This window comes from Dendrobates tinctorius, unplaced genomic scaffold (assembly GCF_039654945.1).
Source record: "Dendrobates tinctorius isolate UK_male_01 unplaced genomic scaffold, ASM3965494v1 ptg000035l, whole genome shotgun sequence".
Lineage (NCBI taxonomy): Eukaryota > Metazoa > Chordata > Amphibia > Anura > Dendrobatidae > Dendrobates > Dendrobates tinctorius.
Genome location: NW_027361703.1, coordinates 72,443,771 through 72,462,080, shown reverse-complemented (window position 1 = coordinate 72,462,080; position 18,310 = coordinate 72,443,771). Strand labels below are relative to the sequence as shown.

At 39.9% G+C, this 18,310-nt stretch overlaps 1 protein-coding gene across 2 annotated transcripts in view; it reads right to left on the bottom strand.

Annotated features, from left to right (window-relative positions):
- Positions 1 to 18,310, bottom strand: part of CCDC146 (coiled-coil domain containing 146) — a 235,049-nt gene that overhangs the window by 29,518 nt on the left and 187,221 nt on the right. For both annotated transcript variants that reach the window (XM_073573647.1, XM_073573648.1), the window contains 6 exons: positions 16,412 to 16,639; positions 15,963 to 16,149; positions 12,843 to 12,935; positions 10,133 to 10,303; positions 8,887 to 8,975; positions 7,700 to 7,864 (listed from right to left, as the gene is read on the bottom strand). In XM_073573647.1, coding sequence (XP_073429748.1) covers positions 7,700 to 7,864; positions 8,887 to 8,975; positions 10,133 to 10,303; positions 12,843 to 12,935; positions 15,963 to 16,149; positions 16,412 to 16,639 — 933 coding nt within the window. The remainder of the gene's footprint in view (positions 1 to 7,699; positions 7,865 to 8,886; positions 8,976 to 10,132; positions 10,304 to 12,842; positions 12,936 to 15,962; positions 16,150 to 16,411; positions 16,640 to 18,310) is intronic.

Here is an 18,310-nt window from a genome sequence, read left to right as displayed (position 1 = left end):
CTTAGCCTCTGGAGCGGTTCTCTGCAGAACAGGATGTGCTACCATTGCTGCACCAGAGGTGGCAGCAACATCCAGGCTGTCAGAGCAAGTCTGAATAGCACGCCTGACTCGCCGTGATTGCTGAGCAGCACCGGAGCGGTCGGAGGAGAATGGGAGACCGGTGGATGTCTGGCTCTGGATTCCCGCTGTGCAGTGTCAGGAATCCGACGCCTAACAGGTCGACTGCAATCATCAGAATGTATGCGATGTCACTTGCCAGATGCGGATTTTATTCACATAGTGTGGCAATGTCCCATTATCCTGCATTACTGGAAAGAGGTTACGTCACTACTGACATCCTTGGTACAAACTCCAGTCCCTCTAGAGCCATTGGTCTGTTTGGGGTATGGGAGGAGGAGATTTTTGATCGCTATACTGGGGTCTTCCTGCACGAAACACTGTTTATGGCGCGGAAGGTACTTGCACTGCGGTGAATGGGGGGCTCATGTCCTTCTCTTAGATTTTGGGTTGACTTGGTAAATTCGATTGTTCCATATGAGCGCACGTTATACCAAAATAGGGGAAGCCCGGGTAAATTTGAAAAAATTTGGGAGAGGTGGAATTCCTCTCATCTTACTCTGCAAGGTTGAGACATCACATACGACATAATGATATAGGAGACTAGGCTGTGGAAATAGTAGACACTAGTTGATGTAGTGGTAGTTGTAGTTTAGGAATTTTAGTTGGACTTTATTTCCGAATGATATTACAAGGCTTGTGAAATTGGATTAATATACATGCTGGAAAATGTATAGCCAATTATTCTTTATATACGCTTGGAAGGATATGTACATATTGCCTTGTTTATCTACAAGAATGTGCAATTTCTTTGATTTATATTTTGCAATGGACAGAAACATGTATGCTATGTATAATGTTTGTTATCATAAGCCATTATCTATGTTGTACATTCTCTGTGTCCTGAGGTTCAATAAACGAATTAAAAAAAAAAAAAAGTTATCCGAGCACACAAATCTCCAAGGGTGCCCAAATTTTTGCATTAGACCATTTTTCTTCTTGTAATCTATAAAATGTAAAAATGACACACATATATACCCAAACTTTTACATGCCACTGTACACACACAAACATCAGAAGAAAATGAAGCATATATACCACTGATTTTAACCCTTTATATTGAAAGGAAAAATCCACAACACAAAGTGACATGGTGTGGATTTCAAAATGTCTAAAAAACAAACCCATTGCGGATTTTGTGAGCAAATCCAAACTAAATCTGCAGCTTCTGTCTCGAAAAAAAAAAAAAAAAAATATGTACGGTGAGTGTGTGTGAGTGTGTATGTATACATATGTGTGTATATATTAGTCCCAAAAAAATAAGGGCAGCACACCAATAAAAGATGAAAAAATATGTGCTATTTAATAGCCTATGTGGCGACATTTTGGTTCAAAAGTGTGAACCTTTTTCACACTTTTGAACTGAAACGTCGCCACATGGATTATTAAATGGCACATATTTTTTCATCTTTTATCGGTGTGCTGCCTCCATTAGTTTTTTAACTGTCTTGAAAAGTTGGTATAAACCTAGGAGGCCTGGTGCCCACCCTACTAAGCTGGTTCTGCTTTTGTCTTTTTCTTTTGTACATACACTTGTGTGAAAAAGTGTTTCCCCCTTTCTGATTTCCTATTCTTTTGCATGTCTGTCACACTTAAATGTTTCAGATCACCAAACAAATTTTAATATTAGACAAAGATAACACAAGTAAACAAAATGCAGCTTTTAAATAAAAGACTTTATTATCAAGGGAAAAAGAAATCCAAACCTACAGGGCCCTGTGTGAAAAAGTGATTGCCCTCATAAATAATCTGTGGTTAATCACATCTTTGGGAAGCGAAGTTCAAATTCCCTAGCCACACGCAGGCCTTATTGCTGCCACACCTCTTCTCAATCGAGAAACCTCTTAAATAGGACCTGCCTGACAAAGTGAAGTAGACCAAAAGATCCTCAAAACATACACATCATGCCGCAATCGAAAGAAATTCTGGAACAGATGAGAAACAAAGTAACTGAGATCTATCAGTCTGGAAAAGGTTTTAAAGCCATTTCTCAATCTTTGGGGCTCCATCCAACCACAGTGAGAGCTATTATCCACAAATGGCGCAAACATGGAAAAGCGGTGAACCTTCCTAGGAGTGGCCGGCCGATCAAAATTACCCCAAGAGCACAGCGACGACTCATACAAGAGGTCACAAAAGACCCCACAACAACATCCAAAGAACTGCAGGCCTCACTTGCCTCAGTTAAGGTCAGTGTTCACCATAAGCAAAATACTTGGCAAAAATGGGCTGCAAGGCAGAGTTCCAAGATGAAGACCACTACTGAGCACTAAGAACATAAAGGCTTGTCTCAGTTTTGCCAGAAAACATCTTGAAGATCCCCAAGACTTTTGGGAGAATACTCTGTGGACTGACAAGACAAAAGTTGAACTTTTTGAAAGGTGTATGTCCCATTACATTTGGTACAGAAGTAACACTGCATTTCAGCACCATCATGCCAACAGTAAAATATGGTGGTAGTAGTGGCCTGGAATGGGGCTGCTTCAGGGTCTGGAAGACTTGCTATGATAAATGGAACCATGAATTCTGCTGTCTACCAAAAAATCCTGAAGGAGAATATCTGGACATCTGTTTGTGACCTCAAGTTGAAGTGCACTTAGGTTGTACAGCAGGACAATGATCCAAAACGCATCAGCAAGTCCACCTCTGAATGTCTTAAAAAAATAAATTAAGACTTTGAAGTGGCCTAGTCAAAGTCCTGAACTTAATCCGATTGAGATGCTGTGGTATTACCTTAAAAAAGGTGGTTCATCCTCAGAAACCCTCCAAAGTGGCTGAAGTACAACAATTCTGCAAAGATGAGTGGTACAAAATTCCTCCAGAGTGTTGTAAAAGACTCACTGCCAGTTCTGCAAATGCTTGATTGCAGTTGTTGCTGCAAAGGGAGGCCTAACCAGTTATTAGGATTAAGGGGCAATCACTTTTTTACACAAGGCCCTGTAGGTTTGGATTTCTTTTTCCCTTCATAATAAAAAATTCAATTTAAAAACTGAATTTTGTGTTTACTTGTATTATCTTTGACTAATATTTACACTTGTTTGGAGATCTGAAACATTTTGACAAACATGCAAAAGACAAGGAAATCAGGTAGAGGGCAAACACTTTTTCACGCAAATATATATATATATATATATATACACACACACACACACACACACACACACACACTGGGGGAAATAAGTATTTGATCCCTTGCTGATTTTGTACGTTTGCCCACTAACAAAGACATGAACAGCCTATAATTTTAAGGGTAGGTACATTTTAACATTGAGAGAGAGAATTACAAAAATAAAATCCAGAAAATCACACTGTATAGAATATATAGATGTATTTGCATTTTGCAATGAGAAATCAGTATTTGATCCCCTACCAACCATTAAGCGTTAGGGCCCCGTCACACATAGCGATCTCGCTAGCGAGATCGCTGCTGAGTCACAATTTTTGTGACACAACAGCGATCTCATCAGTGAGGTCGCTGTGTGTGACAGCGATCAGCGACCGGCCCCCCTGCCGGTATCGCTGATTGCTGCAGGAAAGGCCAGGACTTTTTTTTGGTCGCTGGTCTCCCGCTGGCCAGCACGCATCGCTGCATGTGACAGGCGGGAGACCAGCGATCTGCTGGTAACTAACGTACACATCGGGTATCCAAGGGACGCGCGTCCCTTAGATACCCAATGTGTACGTTAGTTACCAGCGCGCTGATGCAGGGAACTGGTAACTAACGTACACATCGGGTATCTAGGGACGTACGTCCCTTAGATTAACTTGGCTGGCGACGACAGCATCACCATAAAAGCAGCTGATAAAGGTGGTGCTGTCGTCGTTATGGATACCAAGAATTATTTAGCAGAAGTGAGGAGACAATTATCTGATAATGATGTTTATAGAAAGATTGACAATGATCCGAAATTTCAGATCATGGATATAATAAAACAAAATTTAGATAGGGCATTGACCACCAAATTAATTGATGATGATTTATATAAATTCTTGTTGATCACTAATCCTATTACACCGGTAATATATATATTACCAAAGATTCACAAATCTTTGATATATCCACCTGGTCGTCCAATTGTATCAGGTAGGGGCTCCATTTTTAACCATATTGGTATTTTTTTGGACAAAATATTGAGAGTCGACAGACTAAATCATTTTAGACACGACTGATATCTTGTGTAAGTTAAAGGACATACATAAGTTAAAGGGAAGGGTGATACTTGCATCATTTGATGTAGTATCATTATACACGTCCATTAGCCACAATTTGGGCCTTAAATCTGTGGAAAGAGGTCTGCTAAAGGCGGAGCTCATATCGGAACAGAGAACTTTTTTGTTGGAACTATTGAAGTTAATGTTATTCAATAGTTATTTCCTTTTTGGGATGACTATTTTATGCAAATGAGAGGGACGGCCATGGGTGCCAATATGGCGCCCGCTTAAGCGAATTTAGTTATGGCGGCTCTGGAGGAGGACTTCATCTATGTGTCCTACAATTTTGGTCATGTACTGGGATGGTGGCGATATATAGATGACGTCCTCCTACTTTGGTCTGGTACCTTGTCTGAACTGGAGGACTTTCGTGCATTTTTAAATGCTATCAATGATGACATCAAGTTTATCTTAGTGTATTCGGAAACAGATTCAATTTTTGGATGTCTTAATTAAAAGGAAAGAGGATAAATTAATAACCGAATTGTATGTTAAACCAACTGACAAAAACAATTTACGTCTATTTGATAGTCACCATCCGAGAAAGATGGTTGAGTCTCTTCCTTTTAGTCAATTACTACGCGTTAAGCGCATTGTGAGTGAACAGAAAACCATGAATATTTCATTGGATAAGATGCTTACTAAATTTAGACAAAGGAATTACCCTGTGAAATTGTTGGATGTTTGTAAAACAAAGGTTATGAATACATCACGTAGAGATCTTCTTTATCATAAAAAACGTAGTAGTAATGTGGAACGTAAGATTCCATTTATAACTAGATTTTGTGAAGAAAGTGCCTCCATTGTCGGGATAATAAAAAAACACTGGCCTATGTTAGGTAAGTGTCATCCAGAAACTGTAGAATTTAAGTCCCCTCCTTTGATTTCATATAAACGTGCTAAAAATATCAAAAATATGATTGTCCATTCTGATGTGGGCACGTTAAAGAAAGACTCACAGACTACATTAACTGGTAAAACCAGAGTTGGCTCATTCCCTTGCCTAAATTGTGTTAATTGCTGCTATATGGAGAAAGGTAATACCTTCCAAGACCCACACAATGTAGAAAAGTTGTATAAAATTATTTTTTAACGTGCTCTTCTGATTTTGTCATTTATCTTTTGGGGTGCCCTTGCAATTTATATTATGTAGGTGAAACAACATGTGAGATGAAAATTAGGTTAAATCAACATAGATATACAATTAGAAAAAAGAGACAGGATTTACCAGTATCTAAGCATTTTTTGGATTTAAAACATACTGAAAAAGATTTGTCATTCAGGATTATTGATCATATCCCCCATTTAGGAGAGGAGGTGACAGAGTTAGATCTCTTAAGATTAGAGAACTACAGTGGATAAAGAAGTTGAATACCTTAAAGCCTTTTGGATTAAATGTTGATTATAAGCTACATATCACATTATAATGTTATTGCTGTATACCTTGTGTGTTGCTGCGATTGTTCTATATTTCATCTTTTAGAGTATTGGAACATTTTAGGTATTAATAGCCTTTTTTGCTTCTTTTTATATTTTTCAGATTTTACAGCGGCAGCTTATCATGAAATTATGACTCCCCGATGGCCTTTTTGTATTTTTCATGATATATCAAAAATTATAACTGATTTTTTGCAATGAATAAAATTGAAATGCATAATATATGATATAGTTGTTTTATGCGTTCTACTTGTTGTGGATTTGTATAATGAATGTGCCATTTGTGGGGATTTGAACTTGTGGTATTGTATGAGATTGTCCGGATTTAGATGGTTTGAGTGTTGTGCCTCTACAGGGTTCACCACTCTTCCTACTAATCGGTCATGGGTTACCAATCCCAGCTAATGGGAGGTGTTCCTGTTTCCTAAGGACTTTTCCCTATACCAATGTTTTCCCTTAGCTATAAGCAATTCTTATGTGGCGTAACATTCACTTCCTGTATGGGAATCCTTCTAAGAGATGGAACGCTTTATTCCTTATGAATGCAATTATTCTTTGCAAATTGGGCAAAATTTTCCCTTTTTTAAAATGGCGCTGATAGATGAGATGTGCTACTGCGCATGAACAGTGAGATCGCGCATGTCTGTTTATCTTTTTCCATCTCTTAAGATGGCGCTGACTATCATGATGCGCTACTGCGCATGAGCGGTGGTGTGATACACACTGCAGGTAATTTCCTGCTCTGCGCACTTTGTTGTTGTGAACGCTGGGGCTTGGTGTTCTTAATGGCATCAGGGTGAGTCATATTCATTAAACATATATTCATCAGCTGCCGCTGTTATATAATTATCTTTTGTGCATGATATTCATATCTTTGTGAGTATTATTTTTTTATATAATGCACTTGGGCACTTTATATTAAGTGAGCACTCCTTAACTGTATATCACTATGCTGGAGATTGATCTTCATGTTTTTTATATTGTATAATTGTTATAAAATACCTGTATAATTTGTGTGCTATAAAAAAAGCACTCATTTGTCACATTGCACTGCTTGAGAAAGGTCCGCACCCTTTCTGGACCGAAACGTCGCACTGAATGGGCATATAGCCCTATGGGCTGAATAAATCATCTTCATATTCTTCAAAAGGCGTGCTGCTTTCAATTTTTGATGGATAACATTAACCTGGGCGCAATCCGATGTTTTGTTCGACCACACAAAATACACTCGCCTGCACTTGCCCTTAGATAGGTTCCCAGATACCACGGCACACCTCACCGCAGCAGCCGGTACAGAGACCACAGCACACATTACCACAGCAGCCAGTAGAGAGACCACAGCACACATCACCACAGTAGCCGGAACAGAGACAACAGCACACATCACTACAGCAGCTGGTAGAGACTACAGCGCACTTCACCACAGCACCTGGTACAGAGACCACAGCACACCTCACCACAGTAGCCGGTACAGAGACCACAGCACACATCACCACAGTAGCCGGTACAGAGACCACAGCACACCTCACCACAGTAGTCGGTACAGAGACCACAGTAGAAGTAGCAGTGGAGAGCTGGAATCAGAAAAGGCGAATACTAGCTCATTTTATTATTTTTACTCTGTGTTGGCCAATAGAAGTCAGAAGTATAAGTGGAAAACTCAGTTCATGCTATTTTCTAAAAAAGGAAAATCCACTTTAAAAAGTTTTATATCAGATATACTCTAAAATTAAATCATTTTAAAATATAAAAAAATCAAAACAATTTTCGGAATTCTGAATCCCACAGTGCGCTCTGCCTTCAGTGAAGGAGTTTAGGATGGGTCTATTTAAAATTCTTTTTCCGAATGCTCATAAATAGATATCAGGAAGCTGAGATGCGCTTCTAACCAGTCCGCTCATCTCTTTTTCTATATCCATTATACTACACAGACCTTTCTTTGCTTGAAACATTGGTTCTCAGTATTTCCATCTCATTTCCATAGATTTTGAGTTTTTCTCGGAGTTCTGCTGATCGTTGGGTAGCCATCTGAATGAGGCTGACACACTTGTTTCTTTCATTGCGGATTATGTCATACATCTTGGCAAATTCTTTTAGTCTGTGACATAAAAACTTGATTTATCAGGCTAAAACATTAAAAAAATCCCAGCCTTTCTTCCCAAGAAACATCTTACTGTATCATCTCAAGTCTCTGCACACCGACTAATGGGCCGAGAACACATTTTTTACATTTATTATTGTTAACCAGCTCTCAAGGGCCCAATAAATGCATCTAATATTATCTCTAAAGGCTTTATTATCACTAAACTATATTGTATAATCGAGGTGACAATAACAATAAGTAAATCGGGTAAAATATTAGCCTTAAAATTCATCCCTACTAAAGTAAGATGGCAAACAATGTATGATGCTCCACATACACAGTATTCTGCCCCCACACGTACAAACTGACAATAAAAAAAACCCTCAGCCCCATTTCCCTGTATGCCACTCTTTCCAGTACTTTGGCTGTCCAGGTCCAAACAGGAAAAGCCTGCAGATTGCTCAGGTCTGCTGTATCTGAATCACTGATATAGGCTTTCAAGATCTCTGCTTGTTGTACAGGACAATTAGGGTGTGTGCACACGTTACGGATTCTGCTGCGGATCCTCAGCGGATTTGGCCCTGCGGATCCACAGCAGTTTCCGCTGCGTTGTACAGTACTATTTAAGTCTTTGGAAAAGGAAAAACTCCGTGCACATGCTGCGGCTTTTTCTGCGTGGATTTGCTGCGGCTTTAAATACGCAGCGGTTTCACACCTGCTCCATTACCGGGTGTCAAAACGCAGGGGAAAACCGCAGGCTAATCCGCAGGTTAAACGCAGGTCTTTTGACCTGCGGATTTAGCCAAATCTGCGCGGAAAAATCCGCAGCAGAATCCACAACGTGTGCACACAGCCTTACACTGCAGCAAACAGAGCGAGGTTTTGTAAAAATTGAGAATTGTACATGTGTCCGTCACATTTCTGGAAGTTTACAAGCAGAGATATCACACATTTTGATCTGCCTTCCTGGCTACTTGGATAGGTAATGAGATGTGTATACGGTATTCTAATTTCTGTTATTTTATATTGTATTTTACCTTTTCTGAACTTCTTGGTTTTTCTTCTTATGCTCTCCAATAATAAGATCCCGTCCCTTGATTTCCTGCAGAACTTGTCGGTATCTTTGCTGTTTACAAAAAAAAAAATTTAGAGGAGCCCCTAAAAAAGTTTGTGCAGTAAAGGTAACCTGTCACCTTGGAAAACACTATTTACCTGCAGGTATAGTGTTAACTTGCAGGTAAATCGCGTTACGATGCCGCTGTGCCGCAGTACTGAGAGTGGGGCTATCGGGAGAAAATGAACTTATTTCCTCTCAGGAGCAGCTCTTTTTCAGTCATGCAATTCTAAAATTTATGAAATTCTGTGGTTACCATACATAGTTGCACTAATTTAAGCTTGAATTTAAGTCTGAACTTTGCACTTTGGCAGTACTAGATCATTAGGATGATATTATATGCAGCCTTGTGAAATATATATATATATATATATAATCAATCTAAACAGTATCATGGAGCTCTGAGGCTAATATAGTCCGTATTATTTACAATTAATTTTTCACACTATACCATTTAGCTACAACCTTTGAGGACATCTACTAGTACAAATTATTGGGGTGTTCAATTGGTAAACAAATCTAATCCAAGTATTTGATTCTATTTTTCTCTGTGTCCTTTCTTTAGATCCGTACAATTCTCAATGACTTGTGTCACACCCAGTGAATAATCGCATATATAATCAACATTAATTTTGTGTTTGTACTGTGTTATTCAATATTAGCCATCTCTCCTTCTTGTCTGGTTTGAGACACCGTTTTTAGACTTACTGTATGTTTTTATATTTCATTAATAAAATATTAATTTTGATAATTCCATCCTAACACTTCCTGATCCGTGTATGACAACACGTGTCATAGGATCTGTGTGGTTTCGTACATAAAGTACATACAGCCGCAGCAGTAAATCTTTTCAACAGACTAAACAGAGATCATCCTAATATGTGTGTGAAGTTACAGCCCCAGAAAGGTACGCTCACCAGAGAAAGGAAGAATGCACATTTTCCACAAATTAAAGTACATATTTGCCAAAATTAAATACATAAAAAATATTCAGGCTATTGTTTCTTCTTCTAAACAATCAGGTTCTCTTAACTTTGGATACCTGCTCCCCAATTTCACATTTGGGGTTTGTTGATATCATTTTTACCATGGGAGGCTCTATGGCAACTTTTATCGTCCTGGAAATTGTTTAGTATTGAAAATTTAATACTTTTATGAACAGAACTCACTTGAGCTTTAACAAAATCCCTTGACTTTTGTTCTCTCTCATCCGCTTTGATTTGCACCAGACGGGTTAGGTTGACCAGATCTTCCCGGCATTCTCCCTGCTCCTTTACAAGTTGTTCTTCTTCAGCTACACACTGAGCCAATATGCGCACCTCTACCTCCGTTAGTGTTTGCTATATTGGATGAAAGTGGAAGACACATAGTGTGTACAATATTCACAACAAGACTTACAGAGGTACAGCACCAGTAATATAGGTTGTTTGCCTCTAATAAAACCAGGATGGTTGATGGCTACAGTCTCCTGTTCTTCTCACATGTATTAAACTTCTAACTTCATGTCTCCAGAAGGAAGAAAACACTATGGCCTATAGGTAGCTCCTGACAAATCAATGCAAAAGAAAGCCAACACATTTATTGTGTAGGGCTTCCCCTATGGTGGTGCTGTGGGAAACTTAAACACTCCATCCGGGGGATACATTGCGCTCAGTTTATCGTCCATGAGTCTTTAAATCTAATAGGGATTGTCCACTGTGGGAGGCCACTCTTTTTAGGCTGTGTGACCACGTTGTGTTTTTTAAGAGTTTCCGCAGCGCTTTTAGCCAAGCGTTTCTGCTGCGGAAACGCTTAAGAAAAGCATCTATTGTAATAGAATAGAAAACACACGTGTTGTGCTAATGGTGCGTTTTTTCCCACTGCGGAAACGCTTAGCGGAAAAAACGCAGCATGTTCATTAATTGTGCGGAATTGCATGCGATTCCGCATACATACACTGTAATTGCAAAAACGCATGTCAAAACGCTTGACAATCGCGTCAAAAACGTGTGTCAAAAAGCGCATGCGTTTTCCCTGGCAAGGGCATGCGTTTTTGCTAAGGAAAAAAACGCTACATGGGTACATAGCCTTAAACTGCTTTTATAAAATTTTGTACAACGATAATAAACACAACATTTAAAACATAAAGACATGGCATTGTAGCAAATTAAATATCGAAAAGTCACAAAAAATAATATAAAGACCCAGAGTCAGAACTCTGAATGACCTTAGGAGTGAAGAAAGTGTCCGCTCAATGTCTTTTCAGCAAATCACATAGGATCCTGAAGGAATAAAACTATAATAACTTTTGATACAAGAGCAACTAAAAAGGAGCTACTCCACTTTGAGGTACACAGTTTTAGGGTATTGACATACCCTGCAAACAGTACAGAATACAAAAGGACCAAGACACAAGAGGATGGCGGTGAAGGAGGTAAAAAAAAGAGAAACTATACGTTTTGTTGAGCTCAAAAATAGTCCCAAGGTGGCCATGTTGTCACGAATGAGTGAACCCTTGCATTCAATATGACAGCCAAGTGTTCCATGTGACGAATATCGCAAATTATTCTGAGATATTCTTGGCGAGAGGGAGGAAGTACCAGCTTTCAGCAACAAAAAGTATCAAAAATCTGGCACCTGTTAATAAATGCAAGAACCACTAGGACAAGTTTTTACCCATCCCTTTAGGAGGGATGTTGAAGAGGTAGAACCAACGGCCAAAAGGAACCTCTGTAAATAACAGCACTTGAATCAGAGACTTGACTATCACCCAAAATGAAGACAATTTAGTACATGACCGAAAGAGGTGTATTTACTAAAACCCACTGAAGACCTACAGCACCAGCAGACATATGGATTTTGGGGATTCATCTCATGGAGAAGTTCTGAGGTCTGGTACCAAAACATGAGAATCTTGTATTGGTTTCGTTATATAGATACATATTCAAGTCTTAGTTGCTTTAGACCAAATAGTCTAAAAAAAACTGGAGTGTCAGCCCTCGACCCAGGAAGGACTCTCATCTTGAGGAGGGTTAATTATCCTATAAATATCAGATACAAAACCCTTAGTAGATGGGGCCTCTCCTGCAAAGCCTTTCAAACTCAGTCAGGGATGAAACTTTACAGGAGTCAAAGACAGATGTTGCGAAATGTTTGATCTGCATGTATTAGAAAAATTTACGGTTGAAAATAGGGAAATTAGATTTCATATGTTCAAATGAATGAATCTCCAAAGAGTTCCCATCATCCAAATCTGAAAACCTAAAAGGACCGGTCGAAAGCATGGGAGCCCGCTTCAATCATTTATTTTTAAGACTTTTTCCCAGTACTCCCAAATATCACCCTGAATCACAAGCACATCAGTAGAAGACTTTTTCTATTGGCTGCTTTCCATGAAAAGGAGAATCACTTGGCAGAATTGGCTGTGGGAAGAATGACTGAGCACGTACATCCAGCAGCATTCATCTTATTAGATGGTGACATATTATGTGGGCAAGGCTGGTCCAATTTGAAGTCCACCCTCAGCATTTCAATGAATGGGACCATGATATAAACAGACACCAAGCAGATGTCAGGTTTTTTAATAGTATGTAAATGGAAAATATCATTAACTGTTTATGACCTATAAAATAGAAATGCTATTAAAGGCAAACTTTAATTGTGGCAGCCAATTGGCAAGTGACTTGTTTCTGATATAATACAAAATGACCTGAGGATCTGCGATGTACAGAACTCCCACCATCATGCAGCACAAGTCATTACATGCTATTGGTCCTTTCACCCTGTAATGGGTGATTCCTGGAGATGGGCATCTCTAAATGTCTGCAAATAAAAATCTCAACTCTTGCGAGATCTAAAATTCCAATAACATGCAACAGTAATAAAGCAAAATGTGCCAACCTGTTGTACAAACTGCCTTTTGAGTGTTTCAACTTCTTTGCGCAGTTCCTTCCTCTTTTCTACAAGTAAATCATCTTTGGGGAAAATGTCCATCTAAAAAAATAAAAACAGCATTATTCATTTAAAACGCATGCAATCAACTTCTTTAGAATTGTTTTTTTATATGATCCAGTTTGATCTTTCACTAGCAATGCTGATGCAATGTGCTACTATGGAATGGACAGTTTCAGTATGTAAAAGTGTTGCTCAGGTTTGGCATAATAGTCTGCAGTGAATATATGTGGCTGCAAACTTGTGAATCCTCACAGTGCACACTGTTCTTGCTGTCAGAATTCTCCGGTGCTGGCAGTGAAACTAGGCGGTCATGTGATCAAAAGTATGCTAAATGCGTACTTCCAACCACATTATGACAATTCACTTGTACTGAGCGAGGGTGTGCATATCTAGTCGGAATATGGCCGGGAGAATGCATATTGCATACCGGCAGTCATTGACCACCCCCTCCTGGCGCCGGCACCATAGAATTCTCACAATGCTCAATGTGCACACTGTGATAATTCACAACTCTACATAGATAAGCAGGTGCCCCCCGGAAGAAACTGAATTGCGAAACGTGCGTCGGGGTGAGGAGGGGAACGTTTTGTCTGTCCTGTAGGTTGTACCTTTTGGCCATGTACTCAGGTAATGGTCTTTCCAGCTTACACTTACTTAGCATGTATCGTTTACTATAACTCTGCTTTATAGCTTTGCAAACTGCATTTCCCTATTTAGGGATTTATTTTCTTATCTTGATAATTACAGAGCAACACTAATAACTAGTGATTAGCGAATATGCTCGTTACTCGAGATTTCCGAGCAAGCTCGGGTGTTCTCTGAGTAGTTCGGGATTGCTCGGAGATTTAGTTTGTGTCGCCGCAGCTGCATGATTTGCAGCTGCTGGACAGGCTGAATACATGTGAGGAATGCCTGTTTGTTAGGGAATCCCCACATGTATTGGGATTGCCTGTTTGTTAGGGAATTCCCACATGTATTCAGGCTGTCTAGCAGCTGCAAATCATGCAGCTGCAGCAACACAAACTAAATCTCTGAGCACGCCCGAACTACTCGGAGAACACGTGAGCATGCTCGGGAAATCTCGAGTAACGAGTATACTTGCTCATCACTACTTATGTCCAATGCCTTGTCCCCTTGTTGCAAGATAAGAGTAACTAACTACCTTGATTCAGATGACTCTGTGCATCGGGAGATAATTTTTCTAACAATAGCAAAAACCTGACAAATTCCCTTTAAGGGTGAGTGCACACAGTGCTGATTGCCCTACGGATTTTTCCACGCAGATTTGCAGGTAAAACCGGAGGTAAAGTGACCTGCGGATTTGCCAGCGGTTTTCCCCTGCGGTTTGACACCTGGACAATGGAACAGGTGTCAAACCGCTGCGGAATCCACATAAAGAATTAACATGCTGCGGATTTAAAACCGCAGCAAATCCGCGCTGAAAAATCTGCAGCATGTGCACTGTGGATTCTAAAACCAATTGTTTAGCATTATACTGTACATTGCTTGCGGTTCTGCAGCAGATTCGCAGATGCCAATCCACTATACAGAACATAGCAGAAAATAATCATAAAGGAATCAAGTAAGAGAACTGGGAAGCTTATTGGAAGTACACTTTAAAATTCATCATTAAGTAGATCATCCTGGTAATCAATCAGTCCAGTGCATTAGTTTGCTGTCATCCACCTTTCATTATAAAATTTCTAAAAAAAAATGTAAATTGTGAACCAGCAGTGTGTAAATATGGGCAAGGGTTATAAAAACACGGCTGGGCCAGCAAGATTGGCATACAGGAAAAAGAAAACACAAAGTGGCTTAGTGCACACTCGAAACAGCAAAAGACAGCCCAGTAAGTCGCACATCGCTGTAATCAGGGTCTCTGTCCCTACATTATGATGTTCTAAGATTACATAGCGAAAACCAGCTGATAGATTCCCTTTAAGAAGTGCGTGACACTTAAAGCATTATTTCAGTGGTTTTTTTTATTTCACTGCTAGAATGGTGCTGAAAATCCGAGTCCCCTGCCCCATGTCTGTTACTCATCTTCCGGCGTTTTCATCTGTTTTTTCCGCCGCTCCGGTCCGTCTCCTGCAGTTTGTGACCTGCTGGGTGCTACAGTGTTTCATGTAGTGAGCTGAAGGTAATGTAAGTCTATGAGAATCTTGTTCTGGCTCCCATTAAGGGCTTGTGACATAGCTTCTGATTTCCGGCCATGCGGAAGCTGACCGAAACGGCGATAAAAACTGGCGAAGATGCCAGAGAGTGAGTGTATGACTGGGGGCAGGGGACCTATGTTTAAAGCACCACTCTAGTGGGGAAAAAAACACGTTGGAGTGTTTTAATCGTGCTTTAATGCAGGGTTCCCCAACTCCAGTCCTCAAGGCCCACCAATAGATCATGTTTTCAGGATTTCCTTTGTATTGCACAGGTGAAGCAATTATCACCTGAGCAATACTAAGGAAATCCTGAAAACATGATCTGTTGGTGGACCTTGAGGACTGGCGTTGGGGAACCCTGCTTTAATAAATAAATAAATAAATCTTTATTTTTATATAGCGCTAACATATTCCGCAGCGCTTTACAGTTTGCACACATTTTCATCACTGTCCCGGGTGGGGCTCACAATCTATATTCCCTATCAGTATGTCTTTGGAGTGTGGGAGGAAACCGGAGTGCCCGGAGGAAAGCCACGCAAACACGGGGAGAACATACAAACTCCTTGCAGATGTTGTCCTTGGTGGGATATTAATGAATTAGGCGCCTCTTCTCAGTGGCATGTGACTTTGAGCACCATGTAAGAAATATTACTCCAATCATGGATTGGAGTAACGTTTCTGAAATACAAAACACTGGCATTTTTTATGCCATGTCCTGGCCTAGTTTCAAATATATCGGGAGAACTGATTCACACTGGCATGAAAACACCAAAAATCTCAGTTTTTTTTGTGCAACTCCCCATTGTGCAAAAATATCAACTTTTCAGAGCATTTAAGCCAGTTTTCTGGAGTAAAATCTTTGGTGAATGAACCCTAAAGTGTTTATTTTCTGCCATATCTAAGTGTATACCTCTGCTTTATGCTTGTCATATAAAGACTGTGTGTGTATTAAGCCATCGTTTGCAGACTTCAGTTGCAGCTCCAATTTCTTCATATTTCGCATATCCCGGTCTTTCTCTTTGTGTTTACGGGTAAGAGCGTCATGCTGCGACTGCTTCTCTATCATGGCGTGGCGTAGATTAAGATCAAACACTGCCCTACAAATCCAAAGGTGGAAATGAGTGTAATGGAAAGTAATGAGTACACGTTCCCAAATCCGAGTCATACAGAAGAAGCCAGCTACAGGGGGAAAGCCACCATTAACTCTATACTGTAGTCTATGATCTAACAGTACAATCAGAGTGAACAATATTCTGGGACTATAGGTAAATGGTTTACAAGGGAAAGTGACATAGCACCTGCTGTGGAGCTCTACTAACTCCGATTACAGCACAGATAGAAAAGAAGGTGTGAAGTGACCTTTCTCCCAGAGCGACTGCTTCATTTTCCTTGGAAAACTCCAGTAGTTTGGTCAGATTATTACATTCCTGCTCTTTATTTTCCATAAATGTCCTTTTCCCATCCAATTCCTTTGTAACATCTTCTTTCTCCTCCAACAACCTTTTGGTTTTATTCTCTATCTTTCTGAGGTCCTGGTTTAACGCTTGGCACTGTTCCTCCAGCTTTAACTTTTTCTTTCCTGTTTCTCTGGAATTGAGACAAAGTATGAGATGTAATAACAAGTGTATAATCATTTCAGGACCAAACCTCACTTTATTCATGGCAATCTAAACATTTCCTGATCTCAAGCACCCTCTGCCAGATGATGTATATTATGCATAATGCATGTCTCCTAGGTATAACTTTGTGACTCACGGGCCAAGTATGCAATGGAAAAAATTTAGCATATTCAATACACATTGAGCCCATTATTCTGGATATTTAAAAAATTGCAGTCAAATAGAATTTAAAGGGAACCTGTCACCAGGTTTGACCGATATGAGATAAGGCCACCACCTTTCAGGCCTGACATACAACATTCTGTAATGCTGTATATCTGCCCCCAACCCAACCTGAAAGACAAGAAAAAGACCTTTTATTATACTCACCTGCGGTGCGGTCCGGTCCGATAGGTGTTGCTGGCCTTGATCCGGAGCCTCCCTTCTTCTTGCGATGCAGGCAGAGAAGTATGCCTGCGTAGGAGCGTGATGCCAGGGAGACTGTGTGGAAACATGTCCTCCACGTGAAACAAGAAGGAGGATGGCATTGCAAGAAAAAGGGAGGTGCCGGACCAAGACCAGCGACACTCTTTGGACCGCCCCACAGGTGAGTATAATAAAAGGACTTTACATTGTCTTATAGGTCAGGTTGGGGGCATATATAGCATTATAGAATGCTGTGTATCAGGTCTGAAAGGTGGCGGTGTTATCTTACATCGTTCAAACTTGGTGACAGGTTCCCTTTAAGGTCATACTGACAGGGTGATATAAACATAGTGGTAGACAAGATCTATACTTCATTATTAAAGTAGTGTATACATTGTAAATATATAACCCCAAATCCAAAAAATGTGGGCACTGTGTAAAATGTAAAGACAAGAATGCAATGATTTGGGATTCTCTTATATCCATATTTTATTCACAATAGAACATGGATCACAGATCAGAAGGTGAAAATTAGACATTTTTCCATTTCATTTGAAAAAAATATCCATTTACCAATTGATAGCAGCAACACATCTTAAAAAAAAAAGTTGGGACAAGGACATGTCTACTATTGTGCAGGATCTCCTATTCTTTTGACAACAGTCTGTAAACAGCTTGGAAGTGAGACCAATTGCTAGAGTTTTGGGGAGCAATGTTGTCCTAATTGTACCTAATGTAAGATTCTAGTTGCTCCACAGTCCTGGGGCTTCTTTGCCAAAGTTAACCAAAGGCTGGAAGTAAGTGCGACTAATGCAAAACAACTGGAGTAGTAAGGGGGGAATCCGATCAACATTTACAGTGGGAAAAAAAGTATCTCCAAGTATCTGCAAGTTCTCCCACTTAAAAATATGAGAGAGGCCTGTAATTGACATCATAGATAGACCACAACTAAGAGAGTCAAAATGAGAAAACAAATCCAGAAAATCACCTTGTCTGATTTGGCAAGATTTATTTTGCAAATTATGGTGGAAAATAAGTATTTGGTCACCTAAAAACATGCAAGATTTCTGGCTCTCACAGACCTGTAACTTCTTCTTTAAGAGGGTCCTCTGTCCTCCACTCATTACCTGTAGTAATGGCACCTGTTTGAACTTATCAGTTTAAAAGACACCAGTCCACAATCTCAAACAGTCACACTCCAAACTCCACTATGGTGAAGACCAAAGAGATGTTA